The 27,793-nt window shown below is 43.3% G+C and overlaps 1 protein-coding gene across 2 annotated transcripts in view; it reads right to left on the bottom strand.

Moving 5' to 3' along the window:
- LOC115129559 (follistatin-related protein 5-like) overlaps positions 1–27,793 on the bottom strand; it is a 180,327-nt gene that overhangs the window by 12,977 nt on the left and 139,557 nt on the right. For both annotated transcript variants that reach the window (XM_029660041.2, XM_029660042.2), the window contains exons 8-15: positions 26,441–26,561; positions 21,817–21,978; positions 20,577–20,711; positions 13,400–13,426; positions 12,937–13,055; positions 9,937–10,086; positions 7,404–7,511; positions 6,722–6,846 (exon numbers count right to left, since the gene is read on the bottom strand). In XM_029660041.2, the coding sequence (XP_029515901.1) occupies positions 6,722–6,846; positions 7,404–7,511; positions 9,937–10,086; positions 12,937–13,055; positions 13,400–13,426; positions 20,577–20,711; positions 21,817–21,978; positions 26,441–26,561 (947 nt within the window). The remainder of the gene's footprint in view (positions 1–6,721; positions 6,847–7,403; positions 7,512–9,936; positions 10,087–12,936; positions 13,056–13,399; positions 13,427–20,576; positions 20,712–21,816; positions 21,979–26,440; positions 26,562–27,793) is intronic.

The raw sequence follows: 27,793 nt of genomic DNA, 5'->3' as shown, positions 1-27,793 counted from the left end.
TGTCCAGCGCCGCCAGTCTGCCCAGCGCCGCCAGTCTGCCCAGCACCGCCAGTCTGCCCAGCGCCGCCAGTCTGCCCAGCGCCGCCAGTGCTCCCAGTCTGCCCAGCGCCGCCAGTGCTCCCAGTCTGCCCAGCGCCGCCAGTCTGCCCAGCGCCGCCAGTCTGCCCAGCGCCGCCAGTCTGCCCAGCGCCGCCAGTCTGCCAGACTCTTCCAGATCTGCCAGTCAACCAGACTCTTCCAGATCTGCCAGTCAGCCAGACTCTTCCAGATCTGCCAGTCAGCCAGACTCTTCCAGATCTGCCAGTCAACCAGACTCTTCCAGATCTGCCAGACTCTTCCAGATCTGCCAGTCTGCCAGACTCTTCCAGATCTGCCAGTCAACCAGACTCTTCCAGATCTGCCAGTCAGCCAGACTCTTCCAGATCTGCCAGTCAGCCAGACTCTTCCAGATCTGCCAGTCAACCAGACTCTTCCAGATCTGCCAGACTCTTCCAGATCTGCCAGTCAACCAGACTCTTCCAGATCTGCCAGACTCTTCCAGATCTGCCAGTCAACCAGACTCTTCCAGATCTGCCAGTCAGCCAGACTCTTCCAGATCTGCCAGTCAGCCAGACTCTTCCAGATCTGCCAGTCAGCCAGACTCTTCCAGATCTGCCAGTCAGCCAGACTCTTCCAGATCTGCCAGTCAGCCAGACTCTTCCGGATCTGCCAGTCAGCCAGGATCTTCCAGAGGTGCCAGTCAGCCAGGATCCGCCAGAAGTGCCAGTCGGCCAGGATCTGCCAGTAGCACCAGTCAGCCAGGATCTGCCAGTCAGCCAGGATCTGCTGAGACCACCAGCCAGCCAGGATCTGGTAGATCTATCTACCTGCCTGAGCTTCCTCTCACTCCTGAGCTTCCTCTCACTCCTGAGCTTCCTCTCACTCCTGAGCTTCCTCTCACTCCCGAGCTTTCTCTCACTCCCGAGCTTTCCCGAGCTTTCTCTCACTCCCGAGCTTTCTCTCACTCCCGAGCTTTCTCTCACTCCCGAGCTGCCTCAGTCCCGAGCTGTCCTTCAGTCCCGATCTGCTCCTCAGTCCAGTGGGGTTCTGGGTGAGGACTACTAGGCCATGGTCGGCGGCGAGGGTGGACTATCCAGGGACGCGAGGAGAGGGGACTAAGACATTTATTGAGTGGGGTCCACGTCCCGCGCCGGAACCGCCACCATGGACAGACACCCACCCGGACCCTCCCTATTTGTTTTGAGGTGCGTTCGGGAGTCCGCACCTTAGGGGGGGGGTTCTGTCACGCCCTGGTCTAAGTATTTTGTGTTTTTCTTCATGTATTGGGTCAGGCCAGGGTGTGGCATGGAGTTTTTGTGTTGTGGTGTGTTTTGTCTGGGGGTTTTGGTGTGTATGTTAGTGGGATTGTAGCTTAGTAGGGTGTTCTAGGAAAGTCTATGGCTGTCTGGAGTGGTTCTTAATCAGAGGCAGGTGGTTATCGTTGTCTCTGATTGGGAACCATATTTAGGCAGCCATATTCTTTGGTTGTATTGTGGGTGATTGTCCTTAGTGTCTTGATGTCCTTGTTCCTGTCTAGGTTAGGTTACATCAGTATAGGCTGTTTCGGTTTTCATTACGTTTATTGTTTTTTGTAGTAATTGTATTTAGATTCGTGTTACGTTTGTTTATTAAAACATGGATCGTAATATACACGCTGCATTTTGGTCCGACTCTCCTTCACCATTAGAAAACCGTTACACGCGCCAAATAAATTTACATTTTGGAGATATAACGACGGAATTAATCGAACAAAAGGACCATTTGTGATGTTTATGGGACATATTGGAGTGCCAACAAAAGAAGATCTTCAAAGGTAAGGCAGGAATTATATCGTTATTTCTGAGTTTTGTGTCGCGCCTGGCGGGATGAAATATGATTGTCTGTGTTTGTTTGATGGGGTGCTATCCTCAGATAATAGTATGGTTTGCTTTCGCCGTAAAGCCTTCTTGAAATCTGACACAGTGGCTGGATTAACAAGAAGTTTATCTTTAAGACTATGTTATTTGAGACAATGAATTACTGAACATAACGCGCCAATTTAAACTGAGGTTTTTGGACATAAAGAGGGACTTTATTGAACAAAACGAAAATGTATTGTGTAACATGGGAGTGCCACCAGATGAAGCTCGTCAAAGGTTAGTGATTAATTTAAATAGCTATTTCTGACTTTTGTGAGTCCTCTCCTTGGCTGGAAAATGTCTATATGTTTTTTTTGTGGCTAGGCGCTGTCCTAGCATAATCGCATGGTGTGCTGTAAAGCCTTTTTGAAATTGGACACTGTGGTTGAATTAACAAGAAGTTTATCTTTAAAAAAGTGTATAATACTTGTATGTTTGAGGAATTTTAATTATGAGATTTCTGTTTGAATTTGCGCCCTGCAATTTCACTGGCTGTTGTTGAGGTGGGACGCTAGCTTCCCACAAATCCCAGAGAGGTTAACAGAGGAGTATAGAGTGCAGTGAAGTGTCCTATAAGAAGCATTGGTGGCAAATCTGATGGCCAAATGGCAAAGAACATCTAGCCTCTCGAGAGCACCATTACCCGCCGATCTATATATTATGTCTCCCCATGCCAGCATGGGTAGGATGGTCATCTGAATCAGGTTTAGTTTGGCAGCTGGGGTAAAAGGGGAGCGATTACAATAGAGGAAATCAAGTCTAGATTTAACTTTAGCCTGCAGCTTTGATATGTGCTGAGAGAAGGACAGCTCTAAATAGGGTTTAGAGCGGCTAGATGTTCTTTACCATTCGGCCATCAGATTTGCCAACAATACTCCGTATAGGACACATCACTGCACTATATACTCTGTAAACTGATCATCTCTGTATACCTGTCACTAGACCAACTGGTTGATGCTTATTTATAAAACCCTCTTAGGCCTCACTCCCCCCTATCTGAGATATCTACTGCAGCCCTCATCCTCCACATACAACACCCGTTCTGCCAGTCACATACTGTGAAAGGTCCCCAAAGCACACACATCCCTGGGTCGCTCATCTTTTCAGTTCGCTGCAGCTAGCTACTGGAACGAGCTGCAACAAACACTCAAACTGTACAGTTTATCTCAATCTCATTCAAAGACTCAATCATGGACCCTCTTACTGACAGTTGTGTCTGCTTTGCAAAATGTATTGTTGTCTCTACCTTTTTGCCCTTTGTGCTGTTGTCTGTATCCAATAATGTTTGTACCATGTTTTGTTCTGCTACCATGTTGTGTTTCTACCATGTTGTTGTCATGTTGTGTTGCTACCATGCTGTGTTGTCATGTTTGCCTTGCTATGTTGTTGTCTTAGGTGTCTCTTTATGTAATGTTGTGTTCTCTCTCATGTTGTGATGTGTGTTTTGTCCTATATTTGTTATATTTATTATTATTATTTTATCCCAGCCTCCGTCCCCGCAGGAGGTCTTTTGCCTTTTGGTAGGCCGTCATTGTAAATAAGAATTTGTTCTTAACTGACTTGTCTAGTTAAATAAAGGTTAAATAAAATTTCAAATAAAAATGTATCCCCCCTTTAAATAAAGGACAAACCGTGGCTGCCTTCCAAGCAATGGGAACCTACCCAGAAAGGAGAGACAGGTTAATTAAAAGGGTTGGAGATGATAGGGGCAGCGACCCTAAAGAAGAAAGGGTCTAAACCATCTGACCCCAATGTTTTTGGGGGGTCAAGTTTAAGGAGCTCCTGTAGCACCTTGGACTCAGTGACTGCCTGCAGGGAGAAACTTTGTAGCGGGGCAGGGGAAAAAGAGGGGAAAAACATTGGGGATAGGCGCATTAGAAAGGGTGGGAGATGAGGAAATGTTGGATGGGCAAGAGTCAAATAGGAATCCTGACTTAATGAAGTGGTGATTAAAGAGCTCAGCCATATGCTTCTTGTCAGTAACAACCACATCATCAACATTAAGGGACATGGGCAGCTATGAGGAGGAGGGTTTATTCTCCAGGTCTTTAACCGTTTTCCAGAACTTCTTGGTGTTAGACCCACAGAGAGAGAACAGCTCCTTAAAGTAACTAACATTGGCCTTCCGGATAGCCTGAGTGCACTTAGATGCAGGGAGGCTATAGCCCCTGATAGGCCTACATCTTATTTAGATAGTCTTCAGGCTACTGTAGACTATCTGAAATGTAAGCAATATGTAAACTGAACAATTTAGCAGCTTGCTTAGTTCAAATTAACAGACTAATTTATTCAACATGAATAGCGAGGCGATTTGAGAATGAGGTCGTAATTTCAATCACTGAATTAAATATGAATAATATGAATATGAACTGTATATGCTTGTCAACAACATGCCATTGATTATCTTGATCTGTAGCCTCATCTGACTGACTGTTACGTCTCTCTAATGTGCTGTAATAACTAATTGACAATTTCGATAGAGCTTTGATAACTTCCCATTGAATTAATTAAACACGGCCATTAATTATTCCATAATAACACAAGGCTACAAACAATACACTGAAGTTATGGAGTATTTATTAAAATAGTTTGCCAGCTCAAGGTAGGCTACACAAGCCACACAATTTGAGTAGCAATGACTCAAGTGAAATAGTCATTTCAACATATTTATTGTATCAAATGGTAGCCTACTGTAGCCTACAATGGCATAAACAGGCTACTGGATGGCCAACAGATGCAAATGTATAATTCGCCACATTTAATGGCGAAACACACAAGGGAGTTCCATAACGTCCATTTCAAATTTCCACACGCACATTCCACCTACATATTGAATTGATGATCATTAGCACCTGTTTGGTTTAATCATTCACCTGACTATATGCCTACAAAATCCCTGACTTTGTGCAAGTGTACCTAGAAGAATTTATGCTGTTTTGAATGGGTGGTCACACCAATTATTTGATGTAGATTTTTCTTCTGTTCACTCACTTTGCATTAAGATAATTGATAAATATAATATATTAACATGTCTATTTCTGAAAGCATTCTTACTTTACAGCATTTTTCATCTGCCTAAAACTTTTGCCCAGTACTGTATATATTATGTCTGCTCCTCTGTGTTGTTCCCGGTAGCAGCATTGTTTGTCGTGTCACGTTTATGTCTAGATCCTGTCCCTGTTCCGTTGCATGTCCGTCTGTATTAAATGGGTCACTCCCTGTACCTGCTTCTCATCTCCTGCGTTGGGCCTTTACAGGGAGTTTTTTAGGGTTTTGTTTTGTTGGTGACGTCGGACCTGGGGGCTGCCGCCGATGGAACCGGGGGTGCCTAAGCTGGCTCATCGGGCTGTCATGCCCTAGCTGGCTGGAGAGGTTGCCCAGATTGGCTCGACAGGTTCCCATCCCACGTCATGCTTCAGCCGGCTCGTCGGGCTCGGATGCTTCAGCCGGTCCATGAGTTTTCTTGTTTTGTTGGTGACGTCGGGCTCGGATTCCGCCGCCAATGCCTAAGCTGGCTCATTGGGCTGTCACTTCATAGCTGGCTCGAGAGCTTTCCTTGCCTCGGTTGGCTCGGCAGGTTCTCATCCCACGTCATGCTTCAGCCGGCCCATCCGGCTGGGGGGGGGGTACTGTCATGCCCTGCTCTCGCTCCCCCTCCTTACCCGTCATCATACGCATCTGTTACCATCATTACGCGGAGCTGCGCTCATTGGACTCACTTGGACTCCCTCACTTTGTTGATTGCCCCTGAATATATGTCTGCTCCTCTGTGTTGTTCCCGGTAGTAGCATTGCTTGTCGTATCGTGTTTATGTCCAGACGCTGTCCCTGTTCCGTTGCATGTCCATCTGTATTAAATGGTTCACTCCCTGTACCTGCTTCTCATCTCCTGCGTTGGGCCATACACACCTGTTAATTGAATTCCATGCATTCCACGTGACTGCTGGTTGAGAGAATGCCAAGAGTGTGCAAAGCTGTCATCAAGGCAAAGGGTGGCGATTTGAATAATCTCAAATATAAAGTATATTTGGATTTGTATAACACTTTTTTGGTTACTACATGATTCCATGTGTGTTATTTCATAGTTTTGATGTCTTTACTATTATTCCACAATGTAGAAAATAGTACAAATAAAGAAAAACCCTTTAATTGAGTAGGTGTTCTAAAACTTAGTAGTGTACATTCTCAGTACCTTCCATGTTTTTTTAGCAACCCTATCAGACATTTTACATTTACATTTAAGTCATTTAGCAGATGCTCTTATCCAGAGCGACTTACAAATTGGTGCATTCACCTTATGATATCCAGTGGAACAGCCACTTGTCTTAGTCGACCTAATTACAACTAGGGCTTGCGAATGCAACTCTCCGGGAGTCTGTTAACATCCTTAAATCCCAGATATATCCAGCTTGGCACTTGGCTTTCTCCACAACTTCAACTCCAGCTAAGCGTTTGGTATTGCGCTAGGCCTTCTGTATCAAGTTAAGCCTCAGTGTGTCAGCAGCTCGGGACTGAGTCTCGGTGAGTGCCCATCAAAAGCTCAGGCACCAAATCGATCTGCTCTGCATATGTTGCTGACGAGCAGTGGGTCAGTAAACTCACCTCCCCCTGCTTTTCAGAAGGCAGGAGGGCGTGGTCCGAGGAGGGGGGGGTGTCTGTATTTAAATTCACACTCAAACACACTGAGTCTCTCGCGCACACACAACCACCCACCCACAAACGAACACACTCTGACTCTCTTTCTCACACACACACGCGCACAAACACATACCGACACTGACGTACCTGATGTGATTAATGATGAGGCTGGCGGCAGGAATGAAGAAATCCTCCACTCTATCAAAGCGTCTGCCAACCGGCTGGGTGTGGACGGTATGGTGGGACACACTCCCGCTGGCCTGATTGATCACCTAGCACCACACCAGGAGAGGGGGAGGAGGGGAAAGGAGGAGAAGATGGGGGGGAGATATTTAACACGGCCCTTGTGAATTATTCACTGTGTTTGCCTCCTGCATCGCTTCTGACATGAACTCACACTGGGAGGAGAGGTCCTCTGTGTGTGTTTGTACCAGTGTGCGCATACAGGAAAGGCTATCCTTAATTATGCCACAATGCACTGAAGAGACTGGAACCTCCTAACAATCTAAAAGCCGTGCAGAAAATAAATTGAACTATAAACAGAAAAGGCCACCTAGTACTGTGCCATTTGGGAAAGGGTTGTTGACCAAACTTGGATTGATAGTTGATAATGTATCCCATTGGGAGAATAGTAATGCATAGTAGTGTTCCGAAAATGTCACAACACAAGTGTTTTTTATGCCATCTCATAACAAATAAAATAGTACATCTTTAAACTAAATATTGCTTATTTCACATACATAGACCCACTTGTATAGATCATTAGTATCAAGACAAACACTTAACACTACTCTATATGGTGCATTTCAGTGTGATGTCAAACAGTCACCTGCAAAGTAGGAAAGTTTCTCTCCATGTCTCCCCAGCTGAGGACCCACACCTGGTCGTGGGATTTGTCATACTGCAGCTTCACCGGGTAGGGGTCTGTGCTCACCGTCTGAGAGCACACACACAAAAACAAACCTTAAATAGCACACTCTACTTACCCAGTCCGATCATTTGCTTTAGCCTTCCTGGAGTGCCAGGTGGACAGGGTTTGCACTTTTGGGACTTTTCCATTGGTCCCATCACATCAGGCAAGCGCAATCAAGCACAGCTTGAGGCAAGCACAACTATTTGAAGATAGGTCTGCACTTAAAGGGCAAATCAGGACCATTCAACACGGTTCTTAGACAGATGTGCCCTTTGTCGCTCGGCGCGGTGCATATCACAACTTTCCCCATTCGCTAATGCATTGGATTTGACAGGAAGAGTCAAGAGTCACTTTTGAACGAGACAAAGGGGAGGCTCAACCTTTTTTATGTATGAGGTGTTTGGACGTGGAGCGGCTTCTCAAATCGAGTGGTGACAGGGCAATTGCTCGACAACACCGAAGTAATTGCTTTCAATCCGTATCCATTCCTTGACACCTGGCTACGATGTGTTCCAGCCGGCTCCGACGGATGAGTCATGTGTGTGGCACTCATGCATTATGTCCACTCGGGTGCGGATTGACAGTAGAAAACACACAGTGAGAAAAACAACACAACTCCAGCTTTTTACACCTAGCTTGGCACAAAAAGCAATTATTTTCTTTCTTTCTGGTAAATTAGAGCAGACACCAAAACAAGCTGAAGGTGAAGTAGTGTATTTTTTCTCCCCGTAAAAATCTTAATGGAGCATTTTACCTGGCTGCTTCATGTTAAAGTGTATGGTATTACTGTGAGAGTAAACAACTCGAGGGGATTTATCGTACAAGGAGATATGAGAGATGTGTTGAGTCATAACTCATCTCTGAGCATGTAGTAATCAGATGGAATAGGTGTGGACATTGTTGTTGTTCTTCTCCGGCAACTTCCGCCTCTCGAGGACTTGACAGTATTATTCCATCCATATTCACATGTACCTAATCTGTGTCTGTGACAGTGGATATGCTATGAATTAGACAGAATCAATCCAGTACGCTGATGTACATACAGAATTGTAAAGTTGATGGATGATCCATACAATACAGTGGCAGGACAGTCAATATAAAGTACAATTTTGAAAGCGAAAAGAGAAGATGAGTAAATAAACTGAGACACCCAAATTACCCCCCCCCTTTTCCTTTCCTTGGTAGAGCTGAGCGAGGATCAGGTGGCTAATTAGGGTTAGCTCATCTAAAGTAATGAAGCCAAGCCTCCAGGTGACCCAATAATGAGCCTGTGATGGTCGCCAGCGCAACAACCTGACTACCGGTTTGACCCTAGGGAGCTTTCAGCAGCAGAAATTGGGCACCTTCTGGGCCCCATGCGGAGTCCTTTTACTCCGAGGACGCACAAACCTTTTTAACCCGGCACATACACAACCTGCTCTGCTCAAGGTACTCTCCTACTGTAAGAACGTTGGAGCCTTTTGGTTCCTCATGGGGTTAACCATTCCCAGCAGGCAAAACTGCAATGATGTCAGGCCGACATTCTTTTTTGCGATGTCATTGTCAACATTGGTAAAAAAAGAAGAAGAAGAATAGGTGGGTAAACACTGATCGCCGTTCGCGGTGAATAAAGTAACTCTCTACGTTTTCAAGGAATTTTTCTGCGTGTGTAAATAAAAAAAGCACAAACAACGTTTATGTGTGTTTACCCTCCACTACACCACCGATAAGCTTATATACTGGCTGTAAAAGGAGGTGAAGTACGTAACACAATCACCTGTATCTACCTTTTTAGGATGTACAATTTTTTTTAAGAAGCCATACAAAGACCTTGCAGAGGTCGGTTGATGGAAAAGACAGTGGAAACAACTAAATCCAAATCTATATCACAGAAAATAATTGAGTTGCTAAAATTCAGTGCATTTGTATCTAAATGAAGTCTGACTCAACTGAGGGTTTGTGAAAAAGTCTGTGTCCATCCCTTGACCAGAATAGCTAGAGTGCTAAATGATTGTCAGCTGTAGTGAATAGTGTAAGCCTCTCAGACTCATCAACTTCGTAATTTCTTCAATGATGTTCGGAAAAACAACATTTGCTTTATGAATGGTTCCAGATTCAAAAATTTCATTGAAAATGTGAAACAAATATTCCAGGTCCTTCCGAGTCGAGGCTTCCTCTACGAATGGAAAAATACAATATTAACTCAGAGTGAAGGAGAATGAGTGCAGATATGAAAAAGGCAGAATAGCTATTTATTTTAAACAATACAACATTACACCCATTGCTGTGTACTGTAGCCTATTACTGGACATGTGTTGTTTCGTATGACAACTAAGAGTCTTCCTAATGGATGCCGTATGTATGGTTCGTTATTGTGTTTACTGCATACCGGTACTCATAACACTCCAGAGCAGGACCTGTCCAAAGGGGAAGCTGATCTTGATTATCCAATTTTCGTAGCCAAAATTACCTGGACAACCTTCTGAGACGTGATGTCGACCACAAGCACTCTGGCCAAGGTTGGCTGTGTGACATAAATAAACTTGTCCTTCACGTTAACTGCTGATGACCACACACACTTCTGCTTGACCTCCCCCACTGATTTGGGGCAAACCTCAGCCTGAAAATAAAACACACACACACAGTTAATACATGTATTGTGCAACATTTATCAAAATGACACATTAAAAAACAAATTATCTTTATCTCCTTTCTTCCCCTTTGTTGTCTTCGAGTCATTCCCTTATCAGCTAACTCCAAGTCCAAGTCTCTCTTATCCCAACAGCAACATGAACACACACACACACACACACACACACACACACACACACACACACACACACACACACACACACACACACACACACACACACACACACATCCTGCCCACATGAAAAAATACTACTTCCCTATAGAATACTACAATACTTACTATAGAATTCTATAGTCAACTGTAGTATACTGTAGAATACTATACTACACACTGTAGTATCCCTGAATCATGTACTTACTATAGCATTTTGTAGTATACTCTACAATACTATAGTAAATGGTCTTTTAATATTTCTCCAGTAGGTTTCCTGAAGGTTTCTATATACAAGATAATAATACTACAGTAATATCCGCAAAAATACTATAGTAAATACTACATTATACTACAGTCCACAAAAAAAGTACAGTCATCAAAAACACTACAGTAAATACTACAGTAAACTTACTTACTTAAGTATATACTACACTTTTCTTTTACTACAGTATCTATACTATTATAAACTATAAAAACTACAGTATAGTACAGTATACTATAGTAAATACTACAATAGTGCTCAAAAATACTACAGTGAATACTCCAATAAAGTCTGCAAAAACACTACAATGAATACTATAGTATTTATACCATAGTATGCTCTGTCCTTCTATCCCCTGCTATGTCCCTTTCTTCGCTCCCTGTCCCCTCCCGTGGCCTGTGAGCCTGGCTCAGCCCAGCGTCTGTTCTCTGTTCTTGAACTAAGGGAAGATTTGTTTGAGGCCTCATGGCCTGGTTTGTGCCATGGCCTTAGGAGGACGAACTCACTCGCGTCCTACTGTCACAGAGGGGGGGTAGATGTCACACATCGCCACACCACCGCGGGCCCCATACTCTCGGGGAAGAGGTGTGAAACCTTAACTCTGACATCCAGTGGAGACTGTGAATAGCGGATTTTGTGTGTGTGTGCGTGTGTGTGTGTGGCGTTTCTGTGGCTGTTGGTTTGTGTGTGGGTACTACTGGACATAGAGGATGACTTTCAGAGGGAGGCGAAGATAATCTACTGTTGATTTGCCAATGTATCATGCCAATACTACACGTAATTCAAGGCTTCTGTTCATGTGGGTCCTCATGTTTGTGTCATCACATGGCAACTGTAGCTGTTAGACCTTTTACTTTAAATCCCAGAATTGGCAGTCAACAAGATAAACAAAGTTCCATTTTCATGGACGTGTTTGTAAAGAAAACTATTAAAACTCTGGGATGTAATCATATTTTTTAATTTCTGCCACTTTATCAAAGCAGAAGCCATCTGGAGACTGAATTACCTCAGAGACTCTACCTCTACCCTCCTGTAGACAACACTGCAGTAAGTGGCAACTGAGCATGTGCGAAATCCTAGTCAGGTAGGCAGAAGAAAAACTTGTGTTATTTTCTACCAACATTGCCCTTGGATCGAATGGAAAGCTTTAGAAGTATAGAAAACATGCTGGAAAGGTTGTCGGGTGAGGACAATTTGGGCTCTGTAACATACCAAGATCATATTTGATTTTGTGGTATGAGCAAGACTAGTTCTTAGCCTTGGACACGACAAACACAATCTTTCAACCTGTTCTATATCCCCCCTTGCTTCCTGCCTCAGGAAATGTATCTGCCTCGCTACTGAATTTCGAACAGCATCGCTTCTTCAGCTGGCATGTGTATCACAGTAAGACGCCCATATAACGCTTAAGAATAATTCATTATTGGGTCATTACCATGAATGATCAATCAAGAATGTGAGATGTGAGCGCCATTTCCAGAATGGGCTTGATATACTGGCAAATCAACAGTAGTCTATCTTCGCCTCCCTCTGAAAGTCATCCTCTCTGTCCAGTAGTACCCACACAGACACGCCACACACATACTCACACAAAATTATTCGTAGACAGAGCTTGTGCTGCTGCCATAGAGTTCCCCGTTATTGATATCCTAATACAGATGTCGTCTCTCCGGGGAGCTTGGGGCCTGATCGTTGTGCATTCATGGCTCGCCTTCGCACATAACAGCTGTCCAATAAACATAGGCTCTTTGGTGAAAGGTAGAAAGGAGGAATGCACCCATTTGAGTACATGTGTAAATCTGAGGGGCATCTATCAGCGACCGGCTTTGAATAATACGCCGGTTCAAAATGGAAGACGCAGCAGAGAGTGAGAACCATTTCGACGTCAAAACGGCAATTCAACGAGGAGCCTGACTTGAGAGAGAGAGAGACTTTTGGGAGTTGACAAACCCTCCAGAAGTGCATGATCTTTCACTTAATCAAATATATGAGAAACAGTAGTGACGACAAGAGAGACAATCAACTCCCCATTTGTTATGAGACGCAACCATTTCATTGAATAAAAGATTGTGACATGTTTGCAAGATCAAATGTGAAATACACAAATAATTATCAAAGTGTTGATAATACCGAAGCAGGTGGTCGGTCCTAAGCTAATTATATGAACACTGTTTAGCTAACAGCTAGCTAAAGCTAATTTGTTAGGCGAGCCCTCTATACTAAGCACAGTGATACACGAAGAGGAAGTGTTTCTGTTAGAAGGCATTTCACCTGAAGGAATCATACTTCTAGGTGGTTGGTCCTCAAGCTAATAATGCTAATTAGCTAACAGCTAATCTGCTAGCAGTAGCCCTACAATGCTACATGCACTGGACGTGTTTCTCTTGTGGAAGACGTCTCACCTGAAGTCCCAGTAGTTTCTCACTGGGCTTTATGTGTCTCTGGATCTCACATGCCACTGGCTGGATGACTTTGATACCATCCTCGTAAAACACATAGAACATATTGGCAATTCCAAGACCTGGCGAGAAATGCAACCTTGTTACAAGTCAGACAGGTTTTATTACAAGGTTAACAACAAACTACTATGTTAAATAGCATGGAGCACGATGTACAGCACCGTTAAAATGTAACAGTTGAGTAGGTAGGAAATTAGCTACTTCAATATAACTGAAAATGGACCCAGTTATTAGATGTTCGTTAGAAACGGACTTTATACAAACAAATGTACGTTGTCTAAATGAGGACAGCTTGACATGTCAATTGAAATTGTGTCAATCAAAATCATTTTATCTACTTTATAACATGTTATAGTAATCTACTGTATAACATGGGAGTCAACAAATGGTTTAAATACCAACATACCTTCCTCTCTCCACAGAATGTTTGCCACTGAATGGGATGACAAGAAAAGAAAGACAAAGAGAATGCATTAGTGTGGAATTAATGGTTATCCCTTTGTAAGAATTCACATACCGATTTAGACAAAACAAAATGTCTGTTTGAAGAAAACCGTCTCTTTGATACTTATTGCAACAACCAATCAATAGAAACCCTCTGTTTTAGAATAATTGAATACCAAACACTTCAGGGTGAGACACAATCCAGATGGTATATTGTAAATACATACAAACAAAAAGCATTGGTTTGTTACTGTTTTGTTGTTAGCCCACCTAAAAAGCCCTCTGTGTTTTATACCGCCAAAGCATGTACCACATGCAATGAAAGATATTGAATAAAATACAGGTACGCCTCAGGTAATTATCTGTCAATTAGTATATGTTTTATGTATTAGTTATTACTAGAGTTATCATTAAAAGTCTACACATATCTCCAGCGTAGATGAGTTCCACAGGTCATTAAAGGGGCTACATGTTTTTCCTAACTAAAAACGCCGTAATTGTCATTAAATTCACTTTGAGACAACTAATAACATGAAATTGGAAACTTGAGCTGCATACCAACCAAGCAAATGTAATGCATGACCTGGAATTACAACCCTGCAAAGCCCTCAGAGCCTTTTGAGTTTAGAATGATATGCCTCTTAAAAAGACGTGCTCATTTCGCACAAAAATAGATGAACACTCAGGCCGATCTCACTCCGTACGCAGGCTCTATCACAGGAAAATGTTCGATTTGCTATTCAGGAGCAAAATGCAAATAACAGCCCCATTTTGTTTTGAATATCCTGATTTTCCCACCGTATAAGCACGACGACCTTCTCCTATCGTTCATCCATCCCACAACCCCCTGTTTCTATTCCATCTTCCATTTTCCTGGCTGTTGGCAAACCAATCTTGGGCCCCAATTCAGCTCCAATTCTAATCTTTCCCTCTTTTGATGCTGCTCATTCTCTCGCCCTCTCTTCTGGTGTGTGGAGAGAGTAGAGAAAGATCAATACAAATAGCTGCCAAAGCAGTTGTGCCATTGCTTTGGTCGTGGCAAAACAGACCTGTTAGCCTCATCTTTCAAAAGTGCTGTGTCAAGTCCCACTCCCTTGAGCTCGTGCATACATTTTTGGTCTCTTTTAAAAGAACTGAGTTCAAGTTACACAGAGAACTGCTGTAGATTAAAGACGAGCGTGGAAAGAAAAAGGGGAGTAGCAGGGGAAAATGGAGTTTCTGGTGGTGTTCAAAAAAGCGCCAAATTGGTACTGCTGGGGAAAATGGAGGAAGGCGGAAGGTTATAAGATGAGGTCTTGGCGCTCAAGTCTTTTCCAATAACGCATTAATATGATGCTATTTATCACAGGGCAGAAAGATTGCGCTCGTTCTAAAACATACAAGGGGCACATAAATCATATTCGTCATCCATATTATAAAACAGCTAGGCGCCACTTTCAGCTGCGGCGGGGTTCACTATGCCGGGACTCCACATTCCCCACATAACGACACCTTCCCACCAGCAAGGTTACAACACAAACTTGCTCTGCTTACAAGGGCACACAGCTGCAAAATTTGGGCACAGTGCCTGTGGATTGGAACATCCTGACGTCGCAGCTAGCAGACTTACTGACTGAATTAACAGGTGATGCCAGGCATCCCGAACTTAGCTAGGCCGGCAGATGCAAATGAAAATATGCTTCGCAACACAATCACCCTGGGTGTCTTCCTCTCTTTATTCTTCTCCCACTGTGATTCATTGGATTTATCAGCCTGTGTTTGGTTTTGAGTCGCCTGGTAACATTGGCACGTTGTGTCTGCTGTGTGTGTCAGTTGTTATGCAAATTGACCTGGCAGCATAGTAAAATTGAGACAGAGGATATGTTTTAATTATAGCTGGTTATAAATACCTTTGTCCAAATACGGCCTGGCTTTATTGACATGATGACGACACAGATTTCAATTGGATTCATTAACGTTCCTGTTTCACGGTCTGACCATGATACATCAGTTATGGATGGATAGATAGAAGGTTATGGAAAGATTGAAATACGAGTTAATAAAATGCCACACAAAGAGCTTAGAGAATGTGATCGTCCAGGCAAAGATGACAAATCAGTTCAGAGACACACACACAAACAAAATGGAATGTTGACAATATTTGCCCACCAACAACTATGCTGTATCACCATCGACTTAAGTGTACATTAACTTCAATTCTTCCTGTTCCAATGCCATGAAACGCTGTAAATGGATTAATGTTCAACCAGGTTTTTATTTTTGCTGCAGTTGTGTTTAAAAGCTTAATCCTGCCGATATAAGGACGCTTCATTATTGGAAGGATAACTTTAGCTGGATTGAGAAACAACCCAGCCATACTATACCGGATAATGCCGAAATGGAATTCTTCAAAGGTGTAAGACTATTCTATAATTGGAGGTGGAAGTCTGTGGAGAGAACTGACTACTGGGGGGATAGTATATAATCTTTAAAAAAATATATATATATCCAACGATTTAATCCTGGGAGGGGAAAATCCTTGAAAAATTCAAAAGCACAAGTAATTGGTGAGACAGAAGTGTGGAGCTACCCATGTGATTTTACCTCGTCAGGAGAAAAAGCAGGATAAATGTTTTAGATGGTTTCAAATAAGTACTTTCCCGACAGCAAGCTGTTAAGACTCCCAGTGATGGAAACTTTACTTTTAGAATTATAGCCTCACTATACTTTTTTAATCATTTAATGTATGCAAATATACATTAAATGATTAAAAAAGTAAAAAGGAGAAAAGTGCAGGTCTCCGACAGCCTTCCCCGAGTCGTCATAATGTCACACACTGGTATTACAATACACCGCAAGTCATTGGCAATGTCCTATGAAGCTGATTCAACTGATTCAAGGGCTTGATGATTTGTTGAAATTGTCAAGGTAGTGTTGGGCCGTGACAAAAGCCTGTCGCTCTCCCATTCACAATACCCCACAAGGGCTGATTCAACTAAGAGCTCAAGGATTTGTTGAATTTTGTGTGATATTGCTTGGCCGCAACAAAAGCCTACACACCCTAATGTACCATACAGTACATGCTTGACACATGCTCAAGGATGCCATACATAGGCCTTACAAATGCTTCACAATGGAGCCCCTGCAGACCCACAGCCAGACAGACAGGCCATGACACTGCTGTTGCTGGCCACACAGCTTAGGTTACTGCATAGGGACTGTTGATCGATTGACACACACACAAACACGCACACGTTGACACACACCCACACACCTAAACACCCAGAATCAAAATCATGTATTTGTCGCGTGCGCCGAATACAACGGGTGTAGACTTTAACCGTTAAATATTTACTTACGATCCCTTTCCCAACAATGCAGAGTTAAAACATTTTTTAAATGTGTGTGTGTGTGTTTGTGTGTGGCGTCAATATGCATGTGTGTGTGAGTGTTTTGTGTGTGTGAGCATATGTAGTCTGAGTGTGTGTGTGTGTGTGGGGTGTGTGTGTGTGTGTTGGAGTGTCAGTGTAGTAAGTGTGAGTGTGTGGGTAGAGTACAGTGAGTTTGCATAGAGCCAGTGCAAGAGAGTCAATGCAAAAAAAAAGGGGGTCAATGCAAATAGTCCGGGTAGACATTTAATTAACTGTTCAGGAGTCTTATGGATTGGGGGTAGAAGCTGTTCAGGAGCCTTTTGGTCCCAAACCTGGCGCTCCGGTACCGCTTGCCATGTGGTAGCAGAGAGAACAGTCTATGACTTGGCTGGAGTACATTTTTAGGGCCTTCCTCTGACACCGCCTGGTATAGAAGTCATGGATGGCAGGGAGCTCGGCCCCAGTGATGTACTGGGCCGTACGCACTACGCTATGTAGCGCCTTGCCGTCGGATGCCAAGCAGTTGCCATATCAAGCAGTGATGCAGCCAGTCAAGATGGTGCAGCTGTTTAACCTTTTGAGGATCTGAGGGCCCATGCCAAATATTTTCAGCCTCCTGAGGGGGAAGAGGTGTGTTTGGATCATAATCGGTCCTCAGTGATATGGACACCAACGAACTTGAAGCTCTAGACCCACTCCACTACAACCCCTTTGATGTGAATGGGGCGTTTTCGGCCTTTTGTTTCCTGTAGTCCAGGATCGGCTCCTTTGTCTTTAGGGACGTTGAGCGAGAGATTGATACACACACACATGTTGACACACACACAGTACTCAAAATGCTTAGGCTGTAGGCACATGTCCCTCTATATGTTTTGACCAAGGCACACCAAAACTAACGCCAACAAAGACCCCTGCCTCACGCTCCAGAAATAATTGGCGGCCATTTTTAAATGCAGGGCAGATATTCATGCCAGTTTAGCACCAGTTCTTGTCAGATTATTATAATATTTTTTTGTCATTTAGCAGACACTCTTATCCAGTAGTGAATGCCTACAATTTCATAACTTTTTCTGTAGTGGTCCCCCCGTGGGAATCGAACCCACAACCCCTGGCGTTGACTCTTATGGAGCACTCTGAATATTGTCTGCGCGCTTTTTTTGACGGTGATGAAGTGCACCAACAGCTTCAAGAAAAACGTCTGACTCTCGCGGAGGCGAGAAGCAGGTTTCTGACCTTGAACGAGCTCAAGGTGAATCCACTGAGTGGGGTTTATTCTTCGCTCAGAGTATCACGTTTCCCACACTGGTGTTACTATAACTACTTCAGCAATCTATCAACACCGTGTTGAATAAGGCAGCCAAGATACTTGTGTTTATTTTGTACTAGATACCTGATGTATGAACCATGCAGCCTACTGTGCCATTTGCACGAGTGAAAACTCACACGTGACAATAGTGGACAGGAGAAATTCAAATATAACATGTGGTGTGACATCACATCTACCTGAAAACATAAAGGGCGATATGAAGGAGCTCTAGCAAACGATGGTCGACAGCATTGAGTTGAAAGTGCACACACGGCTCCAACTGCCAAAGGGGTTGAGGTTGTACCGCTACCAGTAAAGATGGGAGGTCATTGAGGGATCGACAGCCACCGAGGCACAGCAGACAGCTATCCAATGGGAGGGAGGGACGGAGGGAGGTGAGGAAGGGAGGGCAGGAGGGAAGAGGGAGACAAGAGATGTCTAGGAATAGCTTGGCTAAGGTTAAAGCTAGCCAGCCCAGGGACACAAGTTACACTGGTTATATGAAGGGCAGTTCACATGGACCATATATCACATGCATCAGCTGATCACAAGTGTCTTTCACAAGTCTATGTTAATATACGGATATAAGAAAGTAGGCTACAGTACATCATAAACAAAGTGATGTTCCATACCCTACTGTAAGGCTACATCACTTTCCAGTGATGGCTGTAATACAGTGAATTTAGGTTCATTAGGGTATAATACATTATTTTGTACAAAACATAAAATGTGCTCAACTGTCTATTGTGACTGTGTATCACCTTGCAGTTGTTGACATCTCTCTCTCTCTCTCTCTCTCTCATGCAGAAGAGAGAGAGTGGTGGGATGCATCAGTCGTGCACAGCGGCGCTTCAGCTTACACACTGACTAAGAGCACTAACATAGCCTCAGGGCTAGAGAGGCAACCAGAGGCAGTCTGCATTGCGGTCTAGCAGAGCAAGCTGAGCTCCTGGATAAGTAGACAGTCAACAGGGGTAATAAGGGGAGACCAGACGAGGTCAAACATGCATTGGGGTGCCGCTGGGTGGTTATAATGTAGTGGTGGACTATTTCAACATCCACGCTGCTATCTCTTTAATGTTGACTATGGGCTGTGGATCCAAAATGGTCGCAAGTGTGCAGACCTCCTGAGCAGTTTCATCATACACAGTGAATTCAAAGCTTCAAAGGAGGAGACTGACTGAATTCTGACCCAAGAGTAAGTATGCTCTCTGGGTTGGGGATGATCCAAAATGGTCACCAGTGCGTGTGTCAAACCCCTGAGCAGTTTCATCATACTCGGTGGCTTCAAATCTTCAAAGGAGGCAACTGACTGACTTCTGAGTGATCCTGTGATGTGTGACGGCACGTGGAGTGTGTCACTGTCGCTGGGACAGCAGCTAAACCTAATGCATCATCGAAGGGGACATGTGAGTGACTTGAGAGTTAGAGTTGCTCTGTTTGCTTTTTACGTGCTGTTACTACAACACAAGCTCCAAATAAAACCCCATCCCTCCCCGTAACTGCAGCAACAGAGATGTGGCATGGCTGACCGTTTTAATTAATGCATGTGGGGCCGTCTATAGATTAAAGAGTGTGCATACCGTTTTAATTACAGAATATATTTCCCCCTATTCTAGCTGCCAGTTAAACTGTGCAAAAGTGAAACTGAAACCTAAGTTTAGTGATTCAGTCTGAGTAGTTAAGGTTTGGGATAGGGTTAAAGCAGGAAAACAAAAAATACAAACAGAGTGCCTAGCACCTGGATTGAGCCCGCAATCCTCTGAGCCGTAGCTCGTGGTTTAAGCCCATCGTCAACCCCATTGCCAACACTCCTACTAAATGGTAATAGACACTCGCGTTGCCCCTTGTGGACGTTAGGAAATTGCCATGGAGATAAAATGCCACCCAGTGCCATAATTTCACCCTTTCAATGATGACTCTGGGTGTCGTAATCCACTAGAGTCTGGCCTTCCTTATTAGGAGAGAAGAGGATTAGTGACAACGTGGTTCGCTAATCAGGGATTGATCTCTTTTTTTTCTTTGTTTTACATTTTGGAAAGTTTCATGATGAATAGGACTGTGTCTGTTCTGAACACGTACTTGTATCACAATTCTACTTTGTCCCGTAGGGCCACCCAAACATTTCCTCAAAAAGCTGAATTAATTTCACACGCCTTTTGATGACGGGACCATCAGTGCAAATCTCTCTCAATTAAATAAGAATCTAAGATAAAAAATAAACAACACAGACATTACCATAGGTACCCTGTTACTAATGACAACCATTAGCCTCCATAGCCAAACCACCAAACCACTAGATAGCTACACACAATATTATTGTCTCCTATCAATCATTTCTCTAGCTGAAGTTCTATTATTAAATTTGTTATAAACTATTAACAAGTGACTGGATAAATGATTGAACGTTTTGAGCCGCACTTCTCCATTATCTCCAGGGAAGGATACACACACGCAAAGGAGACATCATGACTTATACATACGGGTCTTGCGCGCCGAATCCTCCACAAACAGGGAGGAGATGTCCTCGTCCACCCCGGCATCGTTTTTGGCGATACAGGTGTACGCCCCCGTGTCCTCGAAGTGGACGTTGCTGATGTGCACCTCGCTTCCGTTAGCTGGCCGACACAAGAGAAAACATGAGCACACAGACAGACGCGCACAGACATACACGCACACAGACAGATGGGCGCACTTACGCACACACACAGACACTGTCAGTAAGTGTGGCACATGCAGATGAAATACCATTTGTGTGTTGCCAGTGACACTTAAGAGATGTTTGCCAATTTTGATCAAAGTCATCCCATTACATAACTGAGACTAACAGGATAGGAGACGGGAGAGTGAGGGGTCTTAACAGGATTGTAAAAAGTCAAAATGGGAGACCTTGCAAAGTTGCGCCATGTAGTGGGTTGTCATTGTGTACTGTGTTGATCTAGTTGTCGCTAATGGTAGGGTGTCTGCCCATCTGGGGAATGATTTTGGTGTCACACCAAAAGCACTAAGAAGAGCCACTGAACACGCCGATTGGCACATGTGTTTTTCTGTTGCTCAGAAACAAAAATTAAATTTCAGTCTTAGAGGAGTGTTTCCTGACCGATTCCATGTTTGTCCCCCATGAGACACCGTAGACGCGGAAGCCTGTTTCACTTCCTTAAAATCACCAGAATTAATCTAAGGTAACTCAAGAAATGTGCAATAAATGTTGACGTTTTTGCTGAGGATCTTTTAGTTGTGCAATTTTACATGTAACTTAGGGTGTTTGGTGCAGTAATTCTCAAGTAAGAAAGTGCGTGACGTCTTATGTAAACAAAGTCGGAACTGCTGGGCAGGCCTGTCTCACTGTCTATGCTATTGGATAGGGCGCAATCACCGCAGCTGTTCACCCCATGTTAGTGGAAAAATGGACATTGTCAAATCAAAACACAACCTTGATTTACCCCCTGTGTTCCAAACTCCGTTTTAGACGAGACTGACTTTATAACCAAAATTACTAAATTTCCACTTTGTAGTCAAATTTGACACTAGAATAAAACATTTTGAAATGGAGTGAAACTGGGAGGTACTAGCTTAACTTCTCCAATAAGAACACGTATTTTCCACTTGGGTTGCAAAACGTTTTGATTCGGTATACCCTACTGAACATGACCCAGATGTATGCCAGCGTTGCTTGATCCAATTTCTAACCCTATTCCCCACCTGCGGCTAGATGGAACCCACCTTGCAGGGTGAGCTGTTTGGACAGCTTGGTAGCGATGTCCATGCCATTCTTCAGCCATGCCAGTTGTGGGTTGGGGATACCCTCAGCATGGCACCGGAGACTGGCCGTCACCCCTGGCTCCCGTGCCTGGCTCTCTGGGTAGACGCGGATGACGGGAGGAACTGCATTGTGGGAAGAAGGAAGAGAAGAAAAGATGAATGTAGGCCAACACACACTTTTTTCAAAATGATGGGGCGTTTGAGGAATGAGGCAGCCTTATTGGATAAGAAGTTTTCTTTCAGAGTGTCTGCCAAGTCCATTTAACTTCTCACCTCTGCATTAACATACTATCAATAGGATCAAGTGCATTTCCAGCATATGCTGAATGCCATTAGAAACATTGGTGTGCTCGGCGAGATCTGCGCAACCCAAACAAATCAGCTTGATAAATAAGGGAGGGAACCTCGGTGGGGCTGGCAATTGATTTTGTTGGGCGACCATTGATTTTGGGCAATCTTTTGTCAGGTACGGGGATGAGGGGGAATGGAGCTGCAGGAAGAGGCACGACTTTTGTCTAACAACTTTACTTAAGATGTGTTCGATATAGGAGATGTATAAGCAATGTTCAGGCATTTATAAGCAATAGACACAGAATTCCACAGGTCAACCAGCAGTTTTTGACAAGAGTCATTTTTATGCATTGCTTATGAAAGTGTGACATAGTTCTTATGCAGGGCCCCTATAACTGGTTAGAATATTTCGTGGTACAAAATCTAACTAATATATTTGAATAATCCTTAGAATGGATAGCACATTCTAAGGCTGATAGTATTATGACAAAGTTCAAAGAGTGCTGAAAAATGATTTTCATTATTGAAAAGGTTAATCAATGTGTGTCAATGCACTATTGACTCATTAAGTGCACCTCCAATATTGTTGTAATTTTATGTGGAGGAATACTTGTAAACAAAGGCAATATGGCAGCTTGTGACCGTATGTTTCTCTGTACTTCACTTTCCCTGTTGAATTTAAGAGTAATGACCTGATAGAGGTCAATTGGGAACATTAGACCACTCCGACATGCTATCCTGTCATTGACATTTGATTCACAGCAAATGTGGCCCAAATCTATGGCCTATTGACCCACTTTAAAATAGAGGCAAAAACAATACCAGTAATACCATTTAACCTCTAAAAGCCTAAGCTAACATATGGATTTGTTTGAAGATGGTCATACCACGGATCATTTTGCGATTTGATTTAGAATTTTAGGACCCTTTAGGTATCAGTAAAAAAATAAAAAATAATCATACAGTGGCTGTTTGTGGGCCAAACCGTTCGGACGTTACAGACGTTTTCGTGACAAGACATTTTTGTGGGATTGTCTCATGGTCTGACAAACACCGCTGTAGCTTGACCACCTTCCACCGCAGATGTGGAAGGCCGCTGATTGGGATGTTCTTATTATGTTACTTAGATTGACGTACAGGCACATCAATAGACTCTTAAGGATTCAAATACACTTATAAAGAGCAGTGACATCAAGGCTTCAGAGAAGATTTCCACCTTGCTACCCTGGTAGGATGGCATAGGAGAGAGAAGAGGAAATGCCACTGGCTACAGAGACTATTTCCTGTGGGCTTGACTAGGGAGAGGAAGCCTTTGGCCAGCCAGGTGAGTGTGAGACTGGAGAGTGATTTGGTGCCATGGCCATCTGCTCCCAGTAACATTCTGGTTCCTAGAACCTGCTGCCTACAACATGCCTCAGCTTGAAGGTATGCCACCCAGCAATGCCAAACATACCAACCGGAACGAGCCATAGCAGGTGTAAGGTAAAAGTAGCCAGCTGACAGAAATAACACCACTAAAATCCATTAAATGCATAGTTTAAAATGTTGTTTGACTCTTTATGTCAAGCATCATAAAAACGATGGTTTACTGTTGCGGATTCCCACCGATTACATCGATACCATTTCAGGAAAAGTCGGGGCCGAACAGGCGCCCATTAACATCGACGGGGTGTAGTGGAGCGGGTCGAGAGTTTCAAGTTCCTTGGTGTCCACATCCCCAACGAACTCTCATGGTCCTAACATGCCAATACAGTCATGAAGAGGGCACGACAAAAACGATTTTCCCCCCTCAGGAGACTGAAAAGATTTGTCATGGGTCTCGTTATTGTTATTCTTATTGTGTTACTTTTTATTATTACTTTTTATTTTATTTTAGCTTACTTGGTAAATATGTTCTTCTTCTTGAACTGCACTGTTGGTTAAGGTCTTGTAAGTAAGCATTTCACGGTAAAGTCTACACCTGTTGTATTCGCCACACGCGACAAATAACGTTAGATCTGATTTGATTAGGAGACCATTTTGGAGGTCATGCCGTCTTTACACAGTGACGGCCTTTAGACTCCACCGTTCCACTTCCAATTGATATACTACAGTCAGCACACATTGTATATAAGTTAATCAAGGTCTTATTAACCTAGAACAAAAAAATGATATATTTCTCTAAACACTTCTTATTTTCATGTGAGTGGCTTGCTTCCTCCCTCCCTCCCTCCCTCCCAAAATGCCTCAATCTTCCTCTGTGCATGCATTTGTAAAAACACTTCTTGTTCATGTTCGAATCACCATTTCCTTTAGCTCCGGACAGGCACAAAGTGAAATATAGTCATAGCGGTTTTCACACTCAAAACTAAATTCAGACAGAATTGGAGACGTGTTGTAGCCTGATGTCTTCCTAGGAGTGACAAGAGACATAGTGATACGAGTATAGGACACAGCAGGGTTGACAGCTCCATCATAAACCTCCCCAGCCTGCCGTCAATCACACAGCAAGTCTCCCTTCAGCACTGGTGGCAAAGGAAGTGTGTGTATCACACACACACACAAACATACACACACACACACACACACACACACAAAAAAACACACACATTGATACACACATAGACTCACATGTATGCATGCATGCACACGGACATACACGCATACACACAGGCATGCACGCATACAAACAGGCACACACACACCCTCCACAAAACCCTTCAGGAGACAGCCTTGCCAGCACACTCAAGGGTGGTTTCAGACTTTCAACTTTTCACCAAATTGACTCGTAGCCCCTGTGATTCCCCTGCCCTCTGTGTTTCATCTCAAACATCACGACCAAGGCAAGCCCCATTATAGGGGCTGTCGGAGTGTTCTGGCCGCCCACCATGGAAAACACTTTTTCTCTGCGTAGTGATTAGTCTTTCTTCCTGCCTGTTCTCACAGCTAGCTCTGGGCCACCCATGGAGGTTTCCAAACATCAGAGAGAAGGAACCATACACGGATGCTCCACATCCCTACAGCCAATGAGGACCAAGACTGTGAAAGACAACTCCACCAAGTCGAGGGATACAATTTACGTGAATACATACACATACACCAAATTAGAACATGAACAGCCCCGGACACAAGAATAATGCTCATGTGGCTTTTTTCACAAATTGTCACCGTAATTGCTCAGTGCTGATTAACTTGTCTAAAAACCCTGTGATAGTAATCAATGTAATAAGCATGTAATAACATATGGAAAGCCTGTAGAGAGGAGATTTTGCTGAGTCATCTGGCTGTAATCAGTTGTTTTCCATTACTCAAGCAGCTATGCATCATAAAAATAAGAATTTGTTCTTGACTGACTTGCCTAGTTAAATAAAGGTCAAATAAAATAAATAAGCATTTGACCATAATTAAATGCATTTCTTCCAGTTTTCTCACGTCATATACTTATGCCCTTGTGCATTTCTATATAATATACTGCAGTGGTAATCAAAAGGTGGTATTTTAGACCGAACCCTGAACTGTATTTCCAGAGAAAGGCGAACATTATCCCCTGACAATTCTGATGTGAGTTTTTTCAATGTTTTGACGCATAATTGAGCGAAAGGCCATCAGTGAACCCTGATGGCTGTTAGCACAAAGATGAACTTTTTCGCCCCATCCATTTCCAAAATCATTTGCCAGGCTTGCATTTACCCGGGCCAGCCAATTTGTTTTTCAACCAATTAAAGCGATACATTATCATTAACTACACTGTGAGTGCTATTGTGTGTGCTTTAAGGTCATCATTAATGGAAACTGTTTCAAACGATTGTCCTTCTGTCAGAAATTCAGCAGCCGTGAGTGTTTTAAGACAGCAGTACCATCTTTTCCTGCGTGCCTCAACTCATGTCTCTAACATGAAAATGGCATCGACAAGACATGGCCCCCTTTCCAATTACAAATCTAACACTTGAAAGCATTTTCACACAACTAAGGGCTATTTGATTCGTTAAATCTGACTGAGTGATAATCCTGAAAGAAAGGAAAGCAGTTTGATCACTCTGATAGAATTATAGATCCAAAACAACACTCTCAACAAGCTCATGTCGCATTCCCAGTTTCCTTTCTGCGAAAAAAAAAAAAACTTGACAGCCCCGTAAGCATTTCATTTCACCTCACACATCTCTGTCTCAATGGTGGCGTGTCAAAGTATCCAGGCGCACTCTCAGGTGTGATTTAACAGCATTTGGCATGGATAGGCATTTGGCTGTGACACAGCTGCGGAAGGAAGTGTGAGAGTGTACCATTCTGTTCCCGCCGAGCAGAGGCGGTGGCTTACCGTTCACCTGGAGCGTGTGCGTCTGCAAGAGCTGCTCGTACCCGTCAGCATGGCAGGTGTAGTTCCCTGTATGGGTGGTGGTCACCTTGGTGATGTACAATGAGCCGTCATCTCCAAAATCCTGCAGAAGAAGAAAGAGGGACGTCACAATGGCTGTGTGGGACAACAACAACAACAAAAAACGAATGGGGTTCAAAATCGAATTCACCTTAGTATGAATGATATTCAGATCTGAAAATGAAAATGTTTTGAGAATGTGCAAAATGTGCTCAGGCAAATATGGCTGTGGGGCTTGCAGCAGAGAGAAATGATGTTATTGGAACTTTTGTAAAGCAGCAAAGGAAAACTGAGGACAAGGAGGACATGATCAATAAAAGCACACTGTGACATACATTTCCATCAAAGACAAGCAGTTGTTCAACAATCTTCCAATTATTGTTTTTTTGTATGCCTGCTACCATAATACCCAATACAGGGTCCTTAACGACATGTGATAGGAGTAAAGTTACACTTGAACATTTCTATGTATTATCTTTTACGAAAGAGAAACCTGCATCTTATCAAAAACATGTCCAGGAAGCAACTATGAAAAACTGCTTTGTCTTTTGTTTTGGGGCTGAAATTCACCTATAGTTGGGGCTAGTTTTAAAACCGAGGTAGGTTGAAGTAAGTCTGTCTGTAATGTTATGGTAATCAAATCAAAATCAAATCAATGTTTCTTGGTCCCGTACACAGACTTGCAGATCGCAGGTGCACCGAAATGCTTAGGTTCCTATCTAACGATAACAACACACATATAAGGAAAAATAAGGAAAACAAGAAAGTACAAATAACATGTCAATGTGAACTGGTGTTCTTCATGTTGAGCATAATCAATTGAAAACGCCATTATGAGTAATCACTGAAAGGAGCAAAATGAGAGGATGTAATTTGTCTTTTTTGTTTTTTCCCTGAATGCAAAACAAATACAAGTTTAACTGCGCAATTTCAAATGACAAGCCAATCTGTGAGGTTACCAAGGTCATTGGTAAACAACTGAAACAAATATAATGTTTGCTGTGTCATGATCAAGCTGGTGGTGAAAACAAATAAACTCAGCAGAAAAAAAGAAACGTCCCTTTTCAGGACCCTGTCTTTCAAAGATAATTCGTAAAAATCCAAATAACTCCACAGATCTCCATTGTAAAGGGTTTTAAACACTGTTTCCCATGCTTGTTCAATAAACCACAAAACAATTCATGAACATGCACCTGTGGAACGGTCGTTAAGACACTAACAGCTTACAGACGGTAGGCAATTAAGGTCATAGTTATGAAAACTTAGGACACTAAAGAGGCCTTTCTACTGACTCTG

This window comes from Oncorhynchus nerka, linkage group LG5 (assembly GCF_034236695.1).
Source record: "Oncorhynchus nerka isolate Pitt River linkage group LG5, Oner_Uvic_2.0, whole genome shotgun sequence".
NCBI classification, from domain to species: domain Eukaryota; kingdom Metazoa; phylum Chordata; class Actinopteri; order Salmoniformes; family Salmonidae; genus Oncorhynchus; species Oncorhynchus nerka.
This window is presented reverse-complemented; position numbering and strand designations above follow the sequence as displayed.